The sequence below is a fragment of the Phacochoerus africanus genome, chromosome 1 (genome assembly GCF_016906955.1).
Source record: "Phacochoerus africanus isolate WHEZ1 chromosome 1, ROS_Pafr_v1, whole genome shotgun sequence".
In the NCBI taxonomy this organism is placed as follows: domain Eukaryota; kingdom Metazoa; phylum Chordata; class Mammalia; order Artiodactyla; family Suidae; genus Phacochoerus; species Phacochoerus africanus.
In genome coordinates, this window is record NC_062544.1 from 30,822,362 (window position 1) to 30,845,429 (window position 23,068).

A 23,068-nucleotide genomic window follows, 5' to 3' on the forward strand; every position below is an offset into this window, starting at 1 on the left:
ATGCTTAATATTACCAAATTTAAATCTGATGTATATATAAAATCAAAGTTTTTAAAAATGCTTTGATTCATATTGCTATAAAATAATACATAGTAGGAAAGAAAAACTTCCTTATAAATACAACAACTAAAAACTGTAGAAAAACACATTTTGGCAGTCTACATAGTAATAATTGACTCAGGCAAGAGTAATCATAAATGCTAAAACTAGGAGTTCCCTAGTGGCTCAGTGGGTTAAGGATTAGTGCTGTCACTGTTGTGGCTTGGGTCACTGCAGTGATGAAGACTGGATCTCTGGCTGGGGAACTCCCACTGCCATGGGCACGGCCAAAAAAAAAAGGGCTAAAACTAGGGGTGAAAGTTTAATGAGAAAGAAGATTTGCATACTTTCAAAGTGTTGGCCCACAAGATACTTATTAATTGCAAGGGAGAAGAAAGTAACTTTACATTTGAGAAATGTGGCAGATAGGGCTTTAATTAAGAGATCAAAGTTGACGTAACTCATAACAGTAAAAACTGGCATAATCTGTCTCCTAATATTACAGTATTTCTACTAAAAATATATTTTGAATTCAACAGGAAGGAAGAAAATGAGTGCAAATGGTGGGACATTATATAAAACGATTGATTTATCATCTTCAAAAACATCAGTGTTATGAAAGACAATGACTGGGGAATCTTACCAGATTAGAAACAAACAAGGAATGCCACCTGAGTGTAATGAGTAATGTGGGAAGTTTCTTTTGTTATAAGCGACATTATTGGGACAACTAGTAAAATTTGAATAAGGATGAAAATTAGATCTAAATTTCGGTCATTTTTCTGTGGTTATATAAGAATATTTTAAGACATACAAACTGAAGTATTTATGGATAAAGGGACACCTGCAACATAGACTCAAATGGTTCGGGGGGGAAAAGAGTACTATCTTTTTCTCGGTAACAAATTACTCCCAAACTTAGAGCTTTAAAACAACAGCAATATTTATCTAATAATATTTTAAAAATAAAAACCCATTATGTGTAGGTTTACAACAGCTTTAGTCATAATTTCCAAAAGCTGGAAACAACTGGGATATTCTTCAACAAGTAAAAGGATAAACAGCCTGTAGTATCCCCATACAGAGGCATACACACTTAGCAATGGAATTGAATAAGCCATTGATCTGTGCAATATGGATGAATCTTCCAATCATTTTGTGGAGTTCCCTTGTGGCGCAGCAGGTTAAGGATCTGTCGTTGTCACTGTTGCAGCTCGGGTTGCTGCTGTGGTGCAGGTTTGATCCCTAACCTGGGAACTTCCACATGCCACAGTTTAAGCCACAAAAAAAAAGGAAGCATTTTGCTGAGTGGAAGAAGCCAGGCTCAAAAGCTGCATACTCTATGGTTCCATTCATATCATATTATTGAAAAGGTAAAACCATAGGGATAGAGAAGTGATCAGTGATTGCTAAAGTTTGGAGGAAGGCAGAGTAGTTGGCTGCAAGGGGAAATTTTTTAGGGTGATGGAACTGTTCTGTATGGTTTGGGGATAGTGGAGAAATGATTTGTTATATCTATCAAAACCTATAGAACATTCAATGTACACAGACTGAAAAAATGAACTGAGGGAGATGGGACTCAAAGTCTGAAGGGCAGGCTGAGGCAAGTGACTGACTGTATTACACATGCATGACATTATCTCAGTGAAGGATTGGAGAAAAAGGAGCTGATTTAAATAACTTTGGAAAATGGTTTTACGGCTGGATACCAGATGTAAACACTAGACTCTAGTAATTCGTTTCTCACAGTGATATGGGTTAATAATTCCGAAATTACTGTGCATGTTTACTAGGGTTGAATAAAAAAAGTAATTACATTGAAGATAATTGAAGCCAGGCCTATTACTTTCAGAGAAAGAAGTTATCAGGGAGAAGGTTGTAAGGGAGGGAGGACTAGAATGGATTAGAGTTGGAGATATGGCCATGACATCTTGACATTAACTTGATATCAAGTTATCAAGATACCTCTAACTCAACTGTATTTATATACTGATATAGAAGTAAATATAGGCATGGACGTATACATGGGTTAGTATACACACATTTATTTCCTTGTTCTGTCCACTTAAAGGATGTGGGAACAGTAACACACCAATAGCACACCCAACACCCAGATCTTAGTTTTTAAACACGATTCTCCCGTAAAGGAGCCAGGGCTCCTCAGAGAAATAACTGATTCTGGGGCTGGGGCAGAAACTATACAAGGTGAGCCTGGAGCATCACTTATTGCCAGAAAGTAAGTGCTAAAAATGAAAATAAAAAAGGATGGGGGCATGTCAAGAAGACACAGAAACCAACCTGATAGTACTATCAGTGGTCAAAACCCTAAAAGAATGTGAGCAACTGAATAGTGATAGTATTATATTACAACTTAAAGAATAAAGCAAAGATCCAAGTTCATACTGATATAAATGATTAAATACATGCGTACGTAAAGGAGAAGGGACACATCTTCTTTAGAGAGGAATTTCAAATAATATATGTAGATACTCCCCCTTCCAGGAGGTAAGGTTTAATTCTTTTCTTCTTGAGTGTGGGCTGGACTTAGTGACTCACTTCCAAAGCATGGAGTATGGAAAGGGAAAAATAGTAACTTTACTACAGAGAAACTTGACTGATATCATCTTAAAGTGATCAAAGTTAACATCACCAGTTCTAAGTCACATTCAGAGCATGATGTGATAGGCACATATATATCACATCACATGTATCATTACTGATATCATGCAGTGAGAAGAATGCTTCACCTCTGTAGAAGTATTCAAAACATCCACAATCCCTGCTTAATGATGAAAAAACAGCAATTTAAAATTGGGAACTATTCTCCAAAGTACCTGACCAATCTTCCTCAAAATTGTCAAGGTCAAGACAAAAGAGGAAAGTCTGAGAAACTGTCAAAGACCAGAGAAGTACTCAAGAGACTCGATGACTAAACAAATGTGATGCAAAAAGTGAAAATGGAGATAGGACAGGAAACGTTAGATTGGGTGGTGAGGAGAGGACCTTGTGAGGAGGTGATATGCACCCTAAAATATGAACGACCTAATGGAGCCAGCAGCGCGAATAAAGAGGGAGGAGCATTTCAGAGGTAGGGAGGAGAGCCTGCAAAGACCCTAGGCTTTCTTCACTTCCTGTGTTTGGGGAACAGTGTGACAGGAATTTTGAGAGAATGTTGAGGGTGAGCTGGGAAAGGTCAGAGGGCATAGAAATTTGTGAAAATTTGATTTGGCCCCAAAGAATTCTAGGAATGAAACAGTTTTTGATACGGTAAGCTCTTCTTCAAAGTAGTAAGCTAGGCTAATTATTTATTCAGTATGGGAATGGTGGTGGAGAATGTATGTTTCAGGGATCTTGGGAATCACAGGGAACAAAAAATCTAAGATGTAGGGAAAGTTCTTATGCACATTTAAGTTTATGCAGGCTCTGTCTTTTATGTTTCCTAAAAGGCTAAGAGTTTGCTGAGATATCCAAGGGTTTTGAACTATTTAATAAAAATATTTTTACTGGGGGAGTTCCCGTCGTGGCGCAGTGGTTAACGAATCCGACTAGGAACCATGAGGTTGCGGGTTCGGTCCCTGCCCTTGCTCAGTGGGTTAATGATCCGGCGTTGCCGTGAGCTGTGGTGTAGGTTGCAGACGCGGCTCGGATCCTGCGTTGCTGTGGCTCTGGCGTAGGCTGGTGGCCACAGCTCTGATTAGACCCCTAGCCTGGGAACCTCCATATGCCGCAGGAGTGGCCCAAGAAATAGCAAAAAAGACAAAAAAAAAATTTTACTGGGATATTCATTGTTAAATATAAAGCTATAGGAATTTAAGCTTCAGCCAGATAGCATTAAAAAATTATCATAGGAAATTTGTTCAAGTAAATGAACTTTATTAATACAACTCACCCGCTACTGTTTAAGTTATGAATGACTTCTGGTAGGTAGAAAAATCTCAAATATTCATCTTTCTCTCTCTCTTTTTTTTTAACCATATTTGCAAATGAGATCAAGTGGTAGCTGCAGAAGATTAGAAAAAAAAAACAATCAAAAAAACACAATGTAAAGTAACACCGTCTTCTGACAATATGATAACTGGAAGGGCAATTCCCACGAAGAAGCCAGAGATGTCTCAGTACAAAACCCTGGCCCACCAAAAGACCTGCTAGGTAGGTGGTGTTAAATAAATCTATTTGGCTGGATGTATAGGGGAACTTAAGAGGCTCCTGTCTTTATTGATCACCTGTAATTTGGGGTGGAAGCTACAAGATCTAACCAAATTAGATGATGGGGTAAGGACTGGTGGCATTTTCTTTCATGAACCCTGAGTGTTGGGCTGCGTGTCTCTCAAGAACAAGTGACCAAAAGCATATATTAGGGCAGGCCTTTGGGCAGTAATTGCCTGAATGAGTTTGGGACTTCACATTTTGTTAATGACAGGGTACCTCAAAATAAGTGGCAGTATAGCATTTTTGTTAAAAGCATGGGCTCTGGGGCCAGTGTGACAAATTCAATTATTTGAGTTTAAATCCATGGTTCCACTACATATAATTTTAGTTTCCTTCTCTATGAACAGGAATAATAATAGAGCTGACGTTATAGACTATCAAGAAAATGAAAGGAATTAGCATATACTTAGATACTGTCCCCATTTGTTTCATTCAACAAAAATTATTAAGCATCTACTTTTGTTTCAGGAATTGCTCAGGGTACTGAAGACACTTGAGCAAACAAAATAGCCAGAAGCCCCAGCCTTCTTGTGAAATGTGATCTATTCAGTTCCTGATGTCATAAGGGAACGTCAGGTTCCCAAGGACTCTCTAGGTCTTTGCTAAATCAAAGTAAGGTCCATAAACAAGCTGCAAGGCATCACTGGGAAATCTGTTAGAAATGCAGTAACTTGGGCTCCACCTAGACTTACTGAATCAGGATCTTCATTTTAACAAGGTTGCACATTAAAGTTTGAGATGTCCTGCTTAGATCACAATCCCTTACTTGAATTTAAGGAAACATCCGCAAGATTTGTGTTCTAAGGGAGAAGTTCATTGAAATTTTAAAATTGCTGTAGGAATTCCCACTGTGGCACACTGGGTTAATGATCTGGCTTGTCTCTGTGGAGGCACCAGTTTGACCCCTGGGCTGGCATAGTGGATTAAGGATCCAGGGTTGCTGCAGCTATGGCATGGGTCACACAGCTTGTTTGGATTTGATCCCTGGCTGGGAAACTTCCATATGCTCTGGGGGCTGCTGAAAAAGAAAAGGAGGAAAAAAAAGAAAAACTGCTGTAAAGAAAACAATTTTCAAGATTCTTTCCATGTAAAAATGTCATGTTAATTGAGGGTGAGTTTAAGGAGCTCCTTATATGAATGTATTTTATGTTCTTACAAAATACTGTACTAATATTCTATGATTAATACAGGTCAATGGCTCCATCTAGTGGAAATATTATGAATTTATAATATTTGGGCATTATTTAAGCTAGTCCTAAAAGGATTTCAGGAAAATTAAAATTCATTTTAAGATGCTTAAAGAAAATGTGTATGCCTACAGCTGACAAAAGGGATGAGGCTTAAAACCAGAAATGCTTGTTAAATTTTAGCAGACATGCAGGAAGGGCTCAGTAACCACCAATTCTTTCCTTTTCAATAGAGTGGGCCTCTGAACATAAGTTGAATTTTTTAAAATCTAAGTTGTGGTAAGTTAACAAGTGTTAGGAAGACATCTTAAACACATTTTCTATTTGGGAAAATGTGCCTTCAAAATGAAAATGTAAAAACAAAGTACCTAGAGAAGTTTATCAATAAAAATGCCAGAAGGTGAATATAGACACATTGCTTGATCTTGTAGGAAGTACCAGATACCTTAACAGTTTAACAACAAAACCCTCATGGACCTTAAGTCCCTAAGTATGTTGGAAGGAAATAAACTTGAGCTAACACATATATTGTATTACCATAAATTTACCTGCTTTTTTATCCAGGCAGGCCTGATTTTATTATAAAAGATGAGCTTGCTGAAGACATAAAAATAAAGGGAGATCAGTATGCTAGTTTGTTGTTACCAGATAAATCTTCTCGGGTGCTAGGAAGCTATATATGAAATATGCATGAGTATATATTTACGTACCATTTAAGAACAGTAAAATGTACTCACCACCCAAACTCTTCATGATTACACCCTCAGCTCTTTCCAAAATGTAACCATCTTAATTTTGTATAACACACTTATGTGTGCATTTTTTAGTGTTGTCTGTTTTTGAATTTTATATAAATCGTTTCTCTGTAGGCATTTTACTGAAACTGGCTTCTTTTGATCAGGACCATTTAAAAAATTTTACCCATCCTATGGGATATTGGGTTTTTTTTCTTTTCTGCTGTTTACAATGCTGACATGAAGATTCTTATATATTTTCTGGCACACATATGAACTTGTTTTAAGGTAGGATAACTGCTGAGTCAGCACATGCAAGCATTTAACTTTACTAGGTAATGGCACACTGGTTTCTAAAGTAGTTACACTAAAATATCATTGTAAGGGTTCTTGTTTCTATGTCACCTATCTTTATTAACAACTGGCATTTTCAGTTTTTGTGAATCTAGTGAATGTGAAAAGACTTTCCATTTGTTTATGAGTTACCTATCATACAGGTTAGGTATTGAGGGGATGATTTATTTATTTATTTATTTTATTTCAGTCTTTTTGTTGTTGTTGCTATTTCTTGGGCCGCTCCCGCGGCATATGGAGGTTCCCAGGCTAGGGGTTGAATCGGAGCTGTAGCCACCGGCCTACGCCAGAGCCACAGCAACGCGGGATCCGAGCCGCGTCTGCAACCTACACCACAGCTCACGGCAACGCCGGATCGTTAACCCACTGAGCAAGGGCAGGGACCGAACCCGCAACCTCATGGTTCCTAGTCGGATTCGTTAACCACTGCGCCACAACGGGAACTCCTGAGGGGATGATTTAGATGTCAAAGAAGCATGTTTCTAAATTGCCCTTCATACTCTGCTAATTTATACTCCCGCTATCAATGTATGAATTCCTATTTCCCTGTTGCCTAGGTAAAATGACAAGAAGCCTTTCTGAACTTTGTCAATGTGAAAGCAATCTAAGTTTCAATTGACTGAGTTGAGAATCTTTAAAACATATTCAGTCTTCTGTGAGCTCTTAAAACATTCTTTAACAATTTTCTTCTAGGTTGTCCGACTCACTTGTAGGAGCTCTTTATAATTCAAGGAAATTAATCATTTTCTGTGTAAGGAGCTGCAAACTTTCCCTGAAGTATTTACTTCGTCAAGCACAACTTAAGCTTTTTAAATAAATCTTTTCTAATTTCGGGATTTCTGTCATACCTAGAAATGCCTTACCCACATTAAGATTGTTTCATACTGTACTTTTAGAGCCATCTAGAATTTTTGTATATAATATGAGGTCCAGGTAGAAATTCAACTTTTTTTTTTTAAACCAACGCCTACCCAGTTTTGCCAACACTTGTCAAATAATCCATCTTTTTTTTTTTTTTTTACCTTAAGTACCGTATACTAGTTTCACGTTAAGTATTTAGATGTTTCCTGGCTTAGTTGTTTTGATCTGCCTATATATGAACCAGAAGTTGTAATTCCTGTAGCCACAGTTTAAAAAACCAACACTACACTTTTTCCACAGATTTCCTGGCTTCTCTTACTTTCTCATATGAACTTTAGCCTTGTCTAATAACAAATACCTGTTGGTAGTCTTTGGGGATGTTCTGAGTTTCAGACTACAAGCTGAGAGTCATTTAGCAAAGTTATCTACCGCAGGCCACTTTTGCCTGCTCACTCTTCACAAGCTTCCACATTTCTTGAACAAATTTGTTTTTAGAAAATAAAGCTATGTAACTTAGCCTTGAGGCAAAGGGAAGCCTATGGTCTCTCAACCCGTGGAGGGAGAAGATAGCTCTCATTCTGATTCTTCTACAGCCAGAAAAATTCCAAAAAAACCTGAGCTCCATGTAAAATGCAAAGTAAATTGTTCCATACATCAGAATACCCTGTAATCCTCTAGTTTTCTTTCCTCAAGCCTTAAGATCATTGTTGGAGTTTCATGGTTAGTCTTTTATCTTTAATTTTTCCTGTTCTCAGATATTATTCAGCTTCATGGTGTAAGGCACATTTACAGACTTGTGGTTTTCTATTAACAGCCAGATCATCTCCCCTGAACTCAAACTGCCTACTCTATACTTCTTATGGCTGTCTCAATCCAAGTGTCCAGTTTTTCATATTCCAGTTAACATTTCCATGCTTTCAGCTGCTCAGGTCAGGTCAAAAACCCCAAGAGGTATCTTTGGTTCCTTCCCTCAAATCCATTTCTAGGATGTTGGCAAATCTTGATTCCTCCTTTAAAACACCCAGATAACCCTACAATGGTCCTTTCTTTTACTCAAGGGCAAAACTGACACATACTCAACATTTTACTCTCATTTGTCCTTATCGCTTCTTTTACCTGAAATAGCTGTCTCCAGACATCCACAGAGGTCTTCCAGCTTTTGCTCAAATGACTCCGACTTTCCTCCATGTCCACTCACTCCATTTACAACAGCAACCTACCATCATTCCTGGCACTTGCTGCCATGTAACACATTACATTACTCATCTGCCTTACTACAATAGAATGTAAGCTCCATGAACTAAGGAACCATGCTTGTAGCCTAAGACTCAGGTATTTGTTAAATATGTAACATGAAAACACAGTTTGCATATAAAATTCCTTAAATACAAAGTTAGAAAATCACACTATTTAAATCACAATTTACAGCACACATGGTAAAACTCATTGAAGTTGATGCTGGATAAAACTTGGTATAATTTTCTATGAAAGGAAATGTCCTTTTAACATAGCAATTCCAGACAACAGCTGCAGATGTATGAACACACTTAAGCACAGGGGCATTCATCATAACTTTATTGCTAAGAGTGAAAAATGAGAAATGACTTTTGAACGTCCAACTATAGCAAGATGGTTGTGTAAACTGTTAATAGAATATGGCATAACTATCATGTGTATTTAACAGGCAAATTTAGATACTAAAAACTATGTACAAACTTACTATTCATATGTGCAGAGGAACACCAACAGCCACTGTATCACTGGGTAGTTGTACTGAAATGAATTTAAAATTGTTCACTTGTCTTTCTTAAAATTAATGCAGTTCTTCAAAAGGTAACAAAGCTTAAATAGGAATACCTGGTATAAAATTTAAATTGCCAGAACAAGATGGCTATAACACTCATAGAAATGAATACAGTAGTAACTGGCACCAAACTCAGTTTAACAATTTCCCCCACATCACTCTTGCCAATGATTTAGAAATTGTGTTGAATTTCTAATTTGCAAATTGTGTTGAACTGAATAGTGGAGACCTATGTGGATATTTCTGGGGGCTCTTTTATATCAAATTAACACCAGACTCTGAGATTAAGGACAAAATGACAGCTTCAGCAGTTTCTGTATTCACCATAGTAACGAGGGAAGTCCAAGCTCAGAGCTGCAGTTTAACTTTCCAGTCGTTCCTAAGGAATCCCATGTAATGCAAATACCTGGAGTCAGCTGGGTCATGAAGTCATTACAAGGTAAAAACACCTGTCTGATCAAACACAAGTATAAAGTGAAAACATCTTAAAAGTTTGTACTTTAGTTTCACTAAAATATTAAAATGACTTACAAAGACTTTTGGCTTCAGACACATTTTAGGATGGCAGCTGCAAATCAGAATCTTAAATAATTAGGCTGGTTTTGATTATCTTCTCCCACAATCCAAGTCCAAAATTCTATAACCTAAATTCTTTCCCATCATGGACCAGTGGAAACGAATCTAGCATCCATTAGGATGCAGGTTTGATACCTGGCCTCACTCAGTGGGTTAAGGATCTGATATTGATGTGACCTGTGGTGTAGGTCAAAGACCCGGCTCAGAATACTGTGGCATACGCTGATGGCTACGGCTCTTGATTCAACCCCTAGCCTGGGAACCTCCACATGCCATGGGTGTGGCCCTAAAACCAAAAAAAAAAAAAAAAAAAATTGTTTCTTGATGTTTTCGGATGACATGTTTCAATTTTTTCCCCCTCTCCATCACAAGAGAGGCATCTCAAATATTTTCATGTGCAGGTAACAAAAGGCAGAAAAAAAACTGAGTCTTATCCCCCCCCCCTTTTTTTGCTGAGTTAATCTCCGGTATTTAACCCTAACACGATGTTAAAAAAAAAGTACAATTATGTACACACTTCCTCTGAAAAAATGTATTAATACACTTACTTTTCACCTGCAGCATTTTGAAGTTCCCAGGCAAGGAACTGAATCTGAGCCATGGCTGTGGCAACACGGGATCCTTTAACCCACTGTACCAGGCTGGGTTATTGAACCTCTACGTCCCACGCCTCCACAGGCCCAAGCCACTGCAGTTGGATTCTTAACACATTGTGCCACAGCAGGAAGTCCAATATTTACTTTTAATTAGTAACATGTAACTATAATAAGGGATTACAACCTGAATCCTTCTACTCCTATAAATATTAATTTACAAAATTACAAGTCTTATTTTCTGGAGGATGACCAGAAAGTCTTAATAAGGCCACACATTCATACACATTTGTGCAACCTTTCCTTCCAATTTTTATTCACCAATTCACTTAGCTTTAATTCCTTCTTTTGCAGAGTGGTATTTGCCTTCCTCCCCCACTGGAAGCTGAACCTAGAATCAACTATTCAGAAATACATCAGTAACAGGAGCTAAAAATGTGGGGAAAACAGGTTTTTACTACATTATACAACTAAGAAAACATTCAATTTAAAAAAGTATATGATGTCAAAAAGCATACTAAAGTGTAAGCTAAAAACAATCTTCACAATAAGCAAAAAAAAAAAAAGCAACCCCCCCCCAAAAAAACCACCAAAAAAACCCCCACCCAAATAACAAAGACCAATGCAAGATCTTATCTAGACCCAAAACTGGGGGGGGGGGGGGAAGAAAGCTCAGTTCCTTTCATTAAAAATCAGAGTGAAACATCTATAGTTAAACAACTTTATTAACATAGTCAAGCAGTGATTAACATTCACATCTATTATGTCACATCATACAAATGTAAATACAAAATTACTACAGTACAATATATATTCTCTGCATGATCCAAAATATTTGGTGGCCCCAAAAAACTCTCTTTAAAATTCAGCAGCTTATCAAAAATTAAAACCGTATTCTATTTAAAATGAAGATCTGTTAGCACAGAGTTTGACTTCAAGAAATATCAATTTAGTACAGTTTGAGAAGTTGCAGGAGGATATGTTTGAAGGACACATTCTAACATGGTGTGGCAGGTACAGGAAACATTAGATTTAAAGCTTTTAAGCATAACTCATACAACCTAAGTTGTCAGCAGAAAGATCCAGTTATTTCTAACTAAAGCTAAAACTACTAAATTATTGCACCCAATATTAACATGAATATTAAGTGTAAAACTGTTTTATAATATGAAGTCATTAACCACATTTAAACATCTTTTCTCACAGATGATAATCTATTAAGTAAAATTAATTATACAGTATTGTCTTATTATTATCTCCATAAAGTCCATCCAATCTTAATTTGGTTATATTTCCAGAGGAAAAACAATAATGAAGAAATGTGGGGAAAGTACAGGGAAACCCCTTTATGAGACTGGTACTGGGAGGGAACCAACACTGCCTTATAGGCTAACCATGTTACAGTAAGCTTTTAGGAAGATAATTAGACTTGCAAAATAGCTAATTCTGAATAATACCAAGCCATAGCATAAGGGGATTCTATGATAGATGAACAAAATAATAAAAGGGAGAAAACTATTTTATCAGTGATATAATGCTTGGCAAGTAGATTTGGTTTGGTTTTAAAATGTACAAGAGGTGAAAAAAAAATCATTTTTAACTTCCCTCAAAATCATGCATACATTAAAAAAAAAACAATACATTCTGGGATACAAATCACAATAAAGTTGCTATAATTTAAATGTATACCTTAAAATTAATAAGTATAATAATTAGGCATAAAGATAAAGAATCCTCTACATATAATACCAACGGGGAAAGATCTATATAACACTGAAGAAATGAGTCACAATTCACCTGGAAAGTGTACAACTGAATGAAACTTTCATGTAAAATTGAATTTTTAGGAGGCATTAGAATTATCTTCATATTTAATAGAGTATGACTACGTACTAAGTAGGTATACAATGCTTTTGCATGGTATTATTACTACACAGTATTGTTACACAACTCTTTATGATCTGATTTTGCATCTAGATTACCTTAAGCCTTTAATCTGAAGACTAGTTTCTTCAAGATTTCAATGTCTACACTTCAGTAACAGTACTAAATAGCAACAGTGTTTTCCCCTTGTATTATTTGCAAAAACAATTCAATAAACAAAGCTGTGTATAGTTTAAAGTATTACTAAAGGAAGGATTTAAATTGCAGTTATGCACGACACACCCTCCCCTAGGGAAGAATGTTTTTGCACCGTTATCTGTTAATACATTCAATATGAATAATATAAATTAATTATATGAAGCACAAAACCCACTTTTTTTCTTTATGGCAAAGGATTTAAGTTAAATTTGGATTAAAGGGTATAAGACATAATTAGTTTAATTCTGGCATTCCAGCTATGCAGGGTAATTTAATAAAGGTAATTTAACAAAAAATTTTCCACTTTCTTAAAGAGTTTGGAGAAAAAGAGAACCAAACTGACTTCACTTTCAAGGTAAGCCTACATACCAAAGGGCTCACCAGGAAGGATTTATACTGCCATAGTCTGCTAGAACAAGGATTGGAACGTCAGACTAAATGAAGATTCTTCACACTAAAAAAACCAAAAGAATATTATGATGACCCTTTATAAGCATATGTCACCAAAGCAAGGATACAAGAGTATTCACCTGAGATAAAACTTGTATCTGAATATTTTATAACTGAGTAGACAAAGCATTTCAATAGAGGAAAGTCAGTTGAAATTATTTTAAAATATACATCTGATCCTATTTTACAATATATGCAATTTAAGCAATTCAGATCAATGAAAAAGTCCTAACCAAAAAAAAAAAAAAAAATCACAGTGTTTATCAATATGTTAATTACAAAAATGTATGCTACTTATTTTGTTTTTAAGATGTAATGGCTTGGTTAAGTGTTTTAAAATCTATTCTTTTGAAACCTAACTTGCGTCACAAAATCAAGTAGCAATAATGTAAAGCATCAGAACTGGCTCTTAAAGATTATTTACATGTTGATTATTTGGAAAAATAACCAACCAAAAATATAAAAAAGTGTTTTTTTTTTTATACAGTATGAAGTTATTAAAGAGATTAGGCGATAAAAAAAGCAAAATTCTTTCCTGAATAAATGAATATCTGTGGCACTAAGTTCACTTACTAATGGACTATAACATGGAACTGCCAAACATGCATTTAAATTATATTAAATACACTTTCTGTTTCCAACTTAGGTTGATCAGCAGCTTTTGTTCTGTTAGAATCCTTCAAAGAGAGAAGCTCAAACAGGAAAAAGAAGGCATATATAAAACAGTAAACACTGACCTCCTGAGGTTCCTACAACATAAAAATATTCAAGTAGAAAATCTACATCACTTAGCAGCGGCTATTTCTGTAGTTGAGCACACTAACAGCACTTTAGTGTGTAAGGAGCAGATGAAGTAAGCCGTGCTTTAAGCATGCCAAGAGGCAGAAACACTGGAATGTAACAAAGACAAACTCACGATTTCATAGACATTCAGTCAACATTCAAAACTATTAAGATTACACCACAAGAATTAAGTTGCTTTATATATATATATCCCATGATGTATTAAGATTTATCAGAATAAATGCTAAATCAGAGCTTACCTCAAAAGATAACTTAAATGGCTTCTGCAAATTCCTATGCTACACTATGTATCTGAAATATAATTACGAAGAAACAATAACCTCACGGGGGAATAAGACCAAAAAACCCAACCTAATCTCAGGCTGTCAGCCATATTTACTTACTTTTATTTTGTATTTTTAAATTAAAAAACACATTAAGTGACTACAAAAAGGGGCACATTCTTACATTAGACATATGCGTAATTGGAAATCAGTATTTCAATCCAGTAGGTAACAATGCTTTTCAGTTCAATATAGAATAGTCAATCCGGTCCAGATAACTTTATTGAAAGTTGTTTTTCTATGTTTGTTTTAAAGTGTTTAGAAGAATCTTTTCATTTCTTTCAAATTGAAATGTCCACTACTTATTCCAGAATATTAAAATATCCCCCGTATTCTAAAAAGTTTTGGAAAACTACAGATTATCAATAGAATTTAGCTACTCTAATCAGGTTTTAAAGACTAGGAAGAAAATTTTGAGCTCCTATGAGGCAATGGTACTAGAAAGCAAAATGCTACAAACCCTTTGGATCCAACTTACAATAAAAAAAAAATGGACACTATAAAATATGATTTAATTTCAGGCTCTACACACTGAAATTTGCAAAGCCAAAGTAGAGGAAAGAAGATGAAAGAACACGTTAAAAAAAAAAACAAAAAACAAAAAACATACACACACAACAACAAAAACCTTTCTGCATGCTACCATGCATTTGAAATTTTTTGAAAACGGTATTTATAAATTCACACACATACAGCTCAAACTTCAGTGCAATGGCTGTATCATTCAACACCTTTAGAAGAATAGAACCATGCAAAGAGGAGCAACTGCTTATAAAAATGGTTATTCAGTATTTATTCTGCAATGCAAAGGTGACAAACTAAAATATAAAAAGGTTGTTATGGCTTAACATTTCTGTTGCAGATTAAATATGCAGCATTGAAAAATGGAAAGGTGTGGCTTCATCTCTGACCAGCAGAGTTAAAAAGAAAAATCTCTCCATTTTCCTTCATCATCATGGGATACACTGTTCAGGCAATCCAAATTAATAAAGACTTGCACTTTCATATGGACACAAGATCAAGTGTACCAGTTAGGTTTTCACATTCACAGTATATAAGAAAATACACATGGAAGGAAAAGTAAAGGGTTAACTTAACAAGGATTTATTCACAGGAATACATGTAAGTAGAGAAAAATAACAGAAAAGCTAAACAAATGAAATGAAGAGGATCCAAACCAACTTTCACTCTGTAGCTTTTTACTTGCACCCTGTGTGCATATATCTAGGGCACAGAGGGCCACCAACATGCGCCAATACAGTGTAGGAACCCTGCATTACATCCATTAACTTAAACATATCTTTAAGATCATGCTTTGAACAAAAAAAAAGAAAGCTTAGAAGGCAATATGTTGAGTGGGAATAAACATTGAAATATAGCAATCATGTCTTCAACTTCTACAATTGTCTTTATGTGCCAACTAACATTTATGCAGCCTCTTACAGATCTTTTACCATGTAATTTAAGTTTTAGAAGTTTTGATAAAATCACTAGTAGTATATAACCATGCAGAAAGCACATCACACTGACAGCACAGAGGCAAAGATTTTGCACAGGTATATCAGCTTTCCACATTGTGCAGGTTACACACAATACAATATCAATCTTATTCCTAACAGATCCTAAAAAGTATTTCAAGGCCTAGCTGTAAACTACAGTACTTTATATCTATATTCTTAATAAAAATAAAATTCACAAATCTTAAAAAGGAATTTTAAATGCAGGGCTATATTGAATTGGTAAACTGCAACACAAACTGGCGCAACAGAGGTAACTGAATACCAATCTCACTCTATGTGATGCAAGCATGCTACTTTCCCACTAATTTAAGTACTTTCAATCACTATGAGCCAGAATGCATGCCTGAACCTTAAACTGCACTTTAAAAATAACATCTTGGCCTAGAAATTAAATCTAATGAAATACAACCATCAAATTATATCCACTACATTAATGTTTTAATGCAAAATCAAGATGTCAATCTTTAGTTTGATATGCCCAACCCCATTTATTCCTCCCTCCCTGCCCACCCTACAAAGGTAAAAGGAGTGACTCATTTGGCATTTCATGGGGTGCTTCATTGTTTAAATTTGTTTCGTTTTATTTCCAACTTTTTGGGGTACCTTAAATTGTAACTTCCAAGAACCTTCTACTATGGGTAGGCAAGCTGATCTTAACTCTATTAGCTTCATCTGTGTAGTTCCTCATCAGCATGCAAAAACAAGGCCCCGTCATGTGGGAAATTTTATAAAAACCTTTAAATTAAAAAAACAAACAAAAAAAACCTTTACTGTTTTGTAACCCCCTTCTTGGTTTCCTTTATTGTGCACTATGGAATTTTTCCTCTTTCTTAGCCCTATGCATCATTTATATGGTTCTTGTTTTGGTACAATTCCCCATAATATTCCAGAATGTACTGTTTTATGAGTAGATCGAATAGGTTGTGTTTTGTTTTTGCTTCTTCACATCCAGTGCAGAGTTGTAATTGGAGACAGATTTCCACCCACAAAAGCTCCAGATGGTAAAACGTTTCCCACATCGACTTAATACAGTGACGGCAACACCTCCCTCCCGCCCCTCCCAGTAGGGTTGGGATTGTACTGTATTCCCTACTGGTTTACCCTTCCCCCCTGTAAAGGGTAACATTTTCCCTGGGTGCAGAGGCTCCCTCATAGTCTCCAAGACTGAAGGACCTGTAAGAAAACAAAACAGAAGGATTATATACTTAAAAATTCCTTTTCTTCTAAAGCCAGTGGAACAGAAATTTAATCAAGTAACAATGCTATCTCTACCTGAAGAAAATGAGAAATTGGACAGCTGCCCAAGATTAGCCTAGTCAATGAGAACCACGTTATTTCCTTCTCCTATGGCTCTCAACTGTTAATACCCACATCGGTATGAAAAGTGAGGCCAAACTGGGGACATACACAGAGTGGTGAGTGGTACTTTACACAGATGAAGTATGCCTTGTAGGATCCCCATCAGTTTAACTCCTTATCCCCTCTGGCATAATGGGCCCAATGGGAGCCAGTTATTTCTTAACAAGTTGCCTTCCTTTTTCCAAAATTAAATAGTACTTTCTTTAGGACAATTATTTTCCTTACTGAGAACTAAAACATCTTTTTTTTTTGGGGGGGGGTCAGTATTCCCAATACTAAGCAAAAAAAAGAGGCATGACTTATTTTTGGTTGTCAGATATTTTACCTTAGGAAACATTCTCTGTGCTCACATTGTGCCAAATCACAATATTCAGCAAATACCCCAAAAGAAAAAAATTTAACATCTGCCTTCTTGATGTTTCCAATTAATTCTTTTGACCTTATTTATTAACTCAGTCATTTCTTATAGTCTCAGCAATCCTGATAAAGACTTTTCAATACTCACAGTTTTAATGCTGAGAATGAGATTAAGAAGTAAAGATAGGTAACTGGGAGATTTTAACTAGTACCTGACAGTGGTCCTTTCATAACAAAGCTTTACCAACTACTCCTGCCAACCTTTGGATATTTATGAAGGTTCATGTGAATTCAGAGGGTGATTAGCCCATCTGTGGAGAAGCATTAGGCAGCTACTTTTCTTACCCCCCCCCCAAAAAAAAGTACAATAAAGGCAGGAATAAAAAAATACCAAATTCACTTTTATCTCTATTTAGAACTACTCCATACCTTGTCTTAGAACATGATCACCACAGTTATTTCATAAATGGTTAAATGACAGAGACCATATAAAGAGTTTATTAATCTGAGAGTGCTCAAGACAGTTCCCTTCTAAACTTTTTGGCCGCTGATGCCGAAAAATCATTCTCATCTATTGTGTTCTCATGATTTAACATAAGGTGAATCAAGCATTTTTCTGAAATACTAAAGCCGCAGAGGTCCCATCATGGCTCAGTGCAGCAGAATCTGACTAGCATCCATGAGGACGCAGGATTGACCCATGGCCTTGCTCAGTGGGTTAAGGATCCAGCATTGCCGTGAGCTGTAGTGCAGGTCACAGGCACGGCTCAGATCTGGTGTTGCTGTGACTGTGGTAGGCCGGCAGCTACAGCTCTGATTTGACCCCTAGCATGCGAACCTCCACATGCCATGGGTACAGCCCTAAAAAGACAGAAAATAAAAATAAATAAATGAATAAATAATAAATAAAATAAAATAGTAAATACACAAATACATAAATAAAATACACAAGACAACCATAAGGACTCAAGACCACCGTAAGACAACACACCCAAAGTGCTCAGAGACATTCCAGAGGCTGCAAGTCCTTTTTAGGTTAGTCAACTTAGATGTTAAAATATTTCCAGGTTTAAAATCTAGCTCCAAGTAAGCAAGCAGGCATGCAAACAATAATTTCGACATAAAAAGTAATTCAAGTTAAGCGTATGCTTTGTGAACACACTGAATACACGCCTTGCCCTCTAGTCAAATGGTCCAGTTCATGAGAAAAACCTAAATTGTGTCCCTGGCAGTTCTCATTGTGGCTCAGCAGTAATGAACCTGAGTAGTATCCATGAGGATTTGAGTTCAATTCCTGGCTTTACTCAGTGGGTTAAGGAACTGGCACTGCCATTAGCTGTGGTACAGGTCAGACATGGCTTAGATGTGGCATTGCTGTGGCTGTGGTGTAGGCTGGCAGCTATGGCTCTGATTTGACCCCTAACCTGGAACTTCCATATGCCTTGGGAGTGGCCTTAAAAAGCAAACAAAGAATAAATGTGTCCTGCTTCACCATACTAACCCATATTCCTGCCATGTACTAAACCAACTTAGTGTGTCTGGCAATATTCTAAGTTCTAATACCACATATACCATAATTACCTAATGAGGAAACTAAGGCTAAAAAGACCAGAACTATTAGTTCTACTTAAGTCAGAAAAACTCAAAAAACAAGAGTCCAAGTGGACTTACTACCCTTCCTTCCACCCCAAATCAAAACACAATCTTCCACTGATCTTTTAAAAATACAATACTGGGCATAAGGTAGGTGCTCAATAAAATATGAAGAATATTAAATAAATAATAAATATGGAGTTCCTGTCAAATTTTAGGTGTTATGGTACCTGTTGAATAATACCACTGTGCCACGACAGGTTGCGGGTTCAATCCTTGGCCTTGCTCAGTGGGTTAAGGATCCGGCGTTGCCGTAACCTGTGGTGTAGGTTGCAGACGAGGCTTGGATCCTGCGTTGCTGTGGCTGTGGTGTAGGCCAGAGGCTATAGCTCCGATTAGACCCCTAGCCTGGGAACCTTCATATGCCGCAGGAAGCGGCCCTAGAAAAGGCAAAAAGGCAAAAAGCCAAAAAAAAAAAAAATTCGTATCTATTGAGACCACACCTGGTTCCAATTCCAATTAGGTTGTCCCTAAAGCTTACAACACAGAAGTCCTTGATATATGAGACTATAAATTTATGCTTTTAAACTAAATCATCTCACCCCTGCCACAGTGAATGTTTGGTGACCTCTTGCAAGGTAAAAATTAAAGAAAGGATTAGTTAACAAAATGTTGAGGAATGCAACTGGCATACCGACTTGGATTTCCTTCTACCTAGGATTTAAAGTGGAACTATGCATTGCATTTTATTTTGCTTGCTGGTTTGCTCTTTAAAAAAAAAAAAAAAAATTCTAACCTTCATTCAAGTAACATTAAGTCCAACAGAACATGAGGCTGTTTTACTCAACCTCCTTGAAATACAGTTTTTATTCTTCTTAGTAGTTTTAAAGTCCTAACATAAGTTTCTTCATACTGAAAAATTCCAAATTTCTTACAACTTACCCCTAATTTTGAGACTGCAGCCTAAGTGTATGAGATTAAACACCATAAAAAGCTGCAAGACGTTCTTTTAAGGGAAGTGGAAACTGGTCAGAGAAACGCCTCCAATTTTCATCCCCAACTTGATTTTTAAATCCGTGAAGGATCTGCAAAAAGTAAAAAATCATTAATTTATCAATAACACAAGATAAACTCATATTTGCACAGGTTCTGAAATCAAACAGTATCAATTTTATTATTCTAAAATTTTACTCATTTTAAAGTAGGTATTCTCAAACTTTGTTGGGTTTTACGCCATTCCATAAAAGTGAGGTGAGGTGTCTAAAAGCACCTCACTGAATTTGCTGAACTCTGCTTTGAGAAGTTTAGAATCCAGCAAGTGTCCTAGTAACAGACTTATTCTTATGTCATCTCTGACATAACTAATGAAAAACAAGCAAAAAGGTATAGAATTCACCAAAGGGATGAAATTTTTATGCCTAATTAAGTTGTTTCAAATTGAAAGCAAACAAAGCTTTGGATTCATGGTTCCAACTATAGTTCACTAATTTTAATACTGGGTAATTCAAATGTGTAATAGCATTTCATTTCTTATTTTGTTATGATTGAGGGCTGACTGGAGTTAAAAGTGGGTATCACTAAAACACAAATTTAATCCTTGTTGCGATCACTGAGATTTTCTTTGTTCAATAGCTTGTATAATATTCCAAATCTTAGCCATCTTCGAAAATATATGTTATCTTGCACAGATGAGATAATGGGACTACTGCTTAAGAAAATATTTTTAAAGTACATGCTCTATTGATACAAAGTTACTACTGTGTCTTAAGAAAAGATCAAGTCAACTTTACCAAGAACAAAAGTTTATACAGTCTACCAATAATGATATGAAGAGTTTAAGTCTCATATGAAATAAAAATACAATTTAAATTTCCAACTAGGATTGTAACAGTCACAAGATGTACATCACAAAGACTTTTTAGTTACCTTACAGAACATGTCTCTCAGATCATCTTTTGGATTAATCCATGATGCAACAGCATCACAAAAAAATATAAAATCCTGTAACAAGCAAGAAAAACATCTTATGAGATCCTACTGTATAGCACAGGGAACTATATCCTATCTTTTGTGACAGAACATGATGGAAGATAATGTAAGAGAATGTGTGTGTGTGTGTGTGTATGTAGATGTATGACTGAGTCACTTTGCTGTATAGCGAAAGTTGACAGAACATTGTACATAACTATACTTTAATAAAAATTTTTTTAAAAAAGAAATATACCTTAGATTGATATTATATTTGTCAAACACAAATATATTTGTAAATTTCAGAATACAGATCAATAGACTCCTAGGTAAAAATTTTTTTAAATCAGCTATCATCAAAAGGAATAGTGATTTACACTTACAATTTAGTACCTGCTTTTATTTCATGTTGTATTACCAAACCAAATCACAGTCTAGTAAATTTGTAGCATCAGCAAGGACTGAAAGCATCTTAAAATAAGAACCAATTTAAAAAACTTTAATTTATGGGTTCAGTAATTTTGCCGATCTTACTGGTCTAAAAATAATTTAAAACTAGTTAAGTATATACCAAACTTGATTCACTGATTTTGTCTTTTTAGGGCTGTACACACGGCATATGGAAGTTCCCAGGCTAGGGGTCGAATCGGCCTGTACCACAGCTGCAGACAGGCCAGATAAAAGCCCCATCTGCAAAACTACATGCAACTCACAGCAACGCCAGATCCTCAACCCACTGAGTGGGGCCAGGGATCAAACTTGCACCCTCATGAATACTACCTGGATTTGTTACAGCTGAGCCACAACGGGAGCTCCTACTTATTTTTTAATATAAGCTTTATTTAAAGTATAGGAATTAATAGATCTAAACTTGAAGATCCATCTTCAGATAGAAGCTTAATCAGAATGACTCTAAGTTAGAAGAAAAAAATTATGCAGTTGGAAGTAACACCAACTCAACTAACTCAAACAAAAAAACCCCAATGTTCAGACTATACTTAAAAGATAATGAGGTTATTCTGATAACAGGTATATGCTTGAAGTACTTCATTTAAGTATTTTTCAATCTTGACTACCATACTGAAACAACAGGTCAACATATACAAGATATCATGGATGCTGCATATGTCAACTACTTTAAACCTGACTTAAATTCAGAGAACCTCATTAATTTCAAAAGCTAATAATACAAAAATATGTGCATAAAAGACATATTTAAGCAAATGATTCCTTATGTCTTCCAAATACCAAAGTCTGATGTTAAAATTTTAAACTCTACATATATGTAGAATCTGTGATTAAAAATTTAACCATGAAGAATAAAACAGGACATTTTCTTTTAATCATATTCAAATAAAAGTGTAAAATGCAGAAATGTCTATCAACTCCTAGGTTGGTAGTGATTTCATGACTACAGTGTGGTACTTTCTCTGTCTTAAACGTTAATACAAAAGGAAAAAAAAAAATAACAAAAAATCCCTGTAGGAAAATCTTCCTTCTTCAAATATGGTATACATTGTATCAGATACCTTTAAAACATATTTAAGGTGACACAGTGTCGTTAAGCACTGGAAAAAAACCAGAAACTCAATGCAAGAAGGTTATTTTTCAACTAGGGACCATCTTTTCAGATAGTACTGGCTTGTTTTAAAAGTAAATTATTAACATTTTGCAAGTTTTAAATTAGCCAAAACATTTTTTTTTCGGTTCCACTTTGTAAATTTTCAATGCCTACAACCAATTTCAAATTTGAATTTTATAAGCTGATAATTCACAACCTGAATTAAGAAATAGTAATTTGCATAAGATAGGAAATATCAAAAGGTCTCAATTAAAAAATGTTTAAAGCACCTATTTCTTCGAAGTGAAAGGTTACTTTCTTGAAAGCCCTTTCCATACATTCTTTCCCTTACAATTTTTCTGTTGAGGAACGTGGGCTTTTAACCTAGGGCCCCACAGCTTCTATTTTGTTGATTTCATACACACAGTGTCAATCAACATGTTCCTTGATGTTTTGTTGTGTCAGCTGGATCCAGAGGTTGATCAGATTCATGCACTGTTGCCAAAGAATGTTTTAAATGCCACAGATGTCTAAATATAGTATGAACTAGTATAGGAAATGCAGTAATGATGAATAAATCATAAGCTCTCAAAGTTAAAGCAGTTAAAATGCTGATTTGGTATTCTTTTTTATTCACCACTGAGTTTCTAATCTAAGTTCGATTCTAAGTAACAGATATCCTATTTGATCGCTC

At 35.7% G+C, this 23,068-nt stretch overlaps 1 protein-coding gene across 4 annotated transcripts in view; it reads right to left on the reverse strand.

Moving 5' to 3' along the window:
- Positions 1 to 15,097: 15,097 nt before the first annotated feature.
- Positions 15,098 to 23,068, reverse strand: part of TNPO1 (transportin 1) — a 97,429-nt gene continuing 89,458 nt past the window's right edge. For all 4 annotated transcript variants that reach the window (XM_047792534.1, XM_047792361.1, XM_047792448.1 and 1 more), the window contains 3 exons: positions 20,772 to 20,846; positions 19,788 to 19,930; positions 15,098 to 16,709 (listed from right to left, as the gene is read on the reverse strand). In XM_047792534.1, the coding sequence (XP_047648490.1) occupies positions 19,823 to 19,930; positions 20,772 to 20,846 (183 nt within the window). In that variant the 3' untranslated portion in view covers positions 15,098 to 16,709; positions 19,788 to 19,822. The remainder of the gene's footprint in view (positions 16,710 to 19,787; positions 19,931 to 20,771; positions 20,847 to 23,068) is intronic.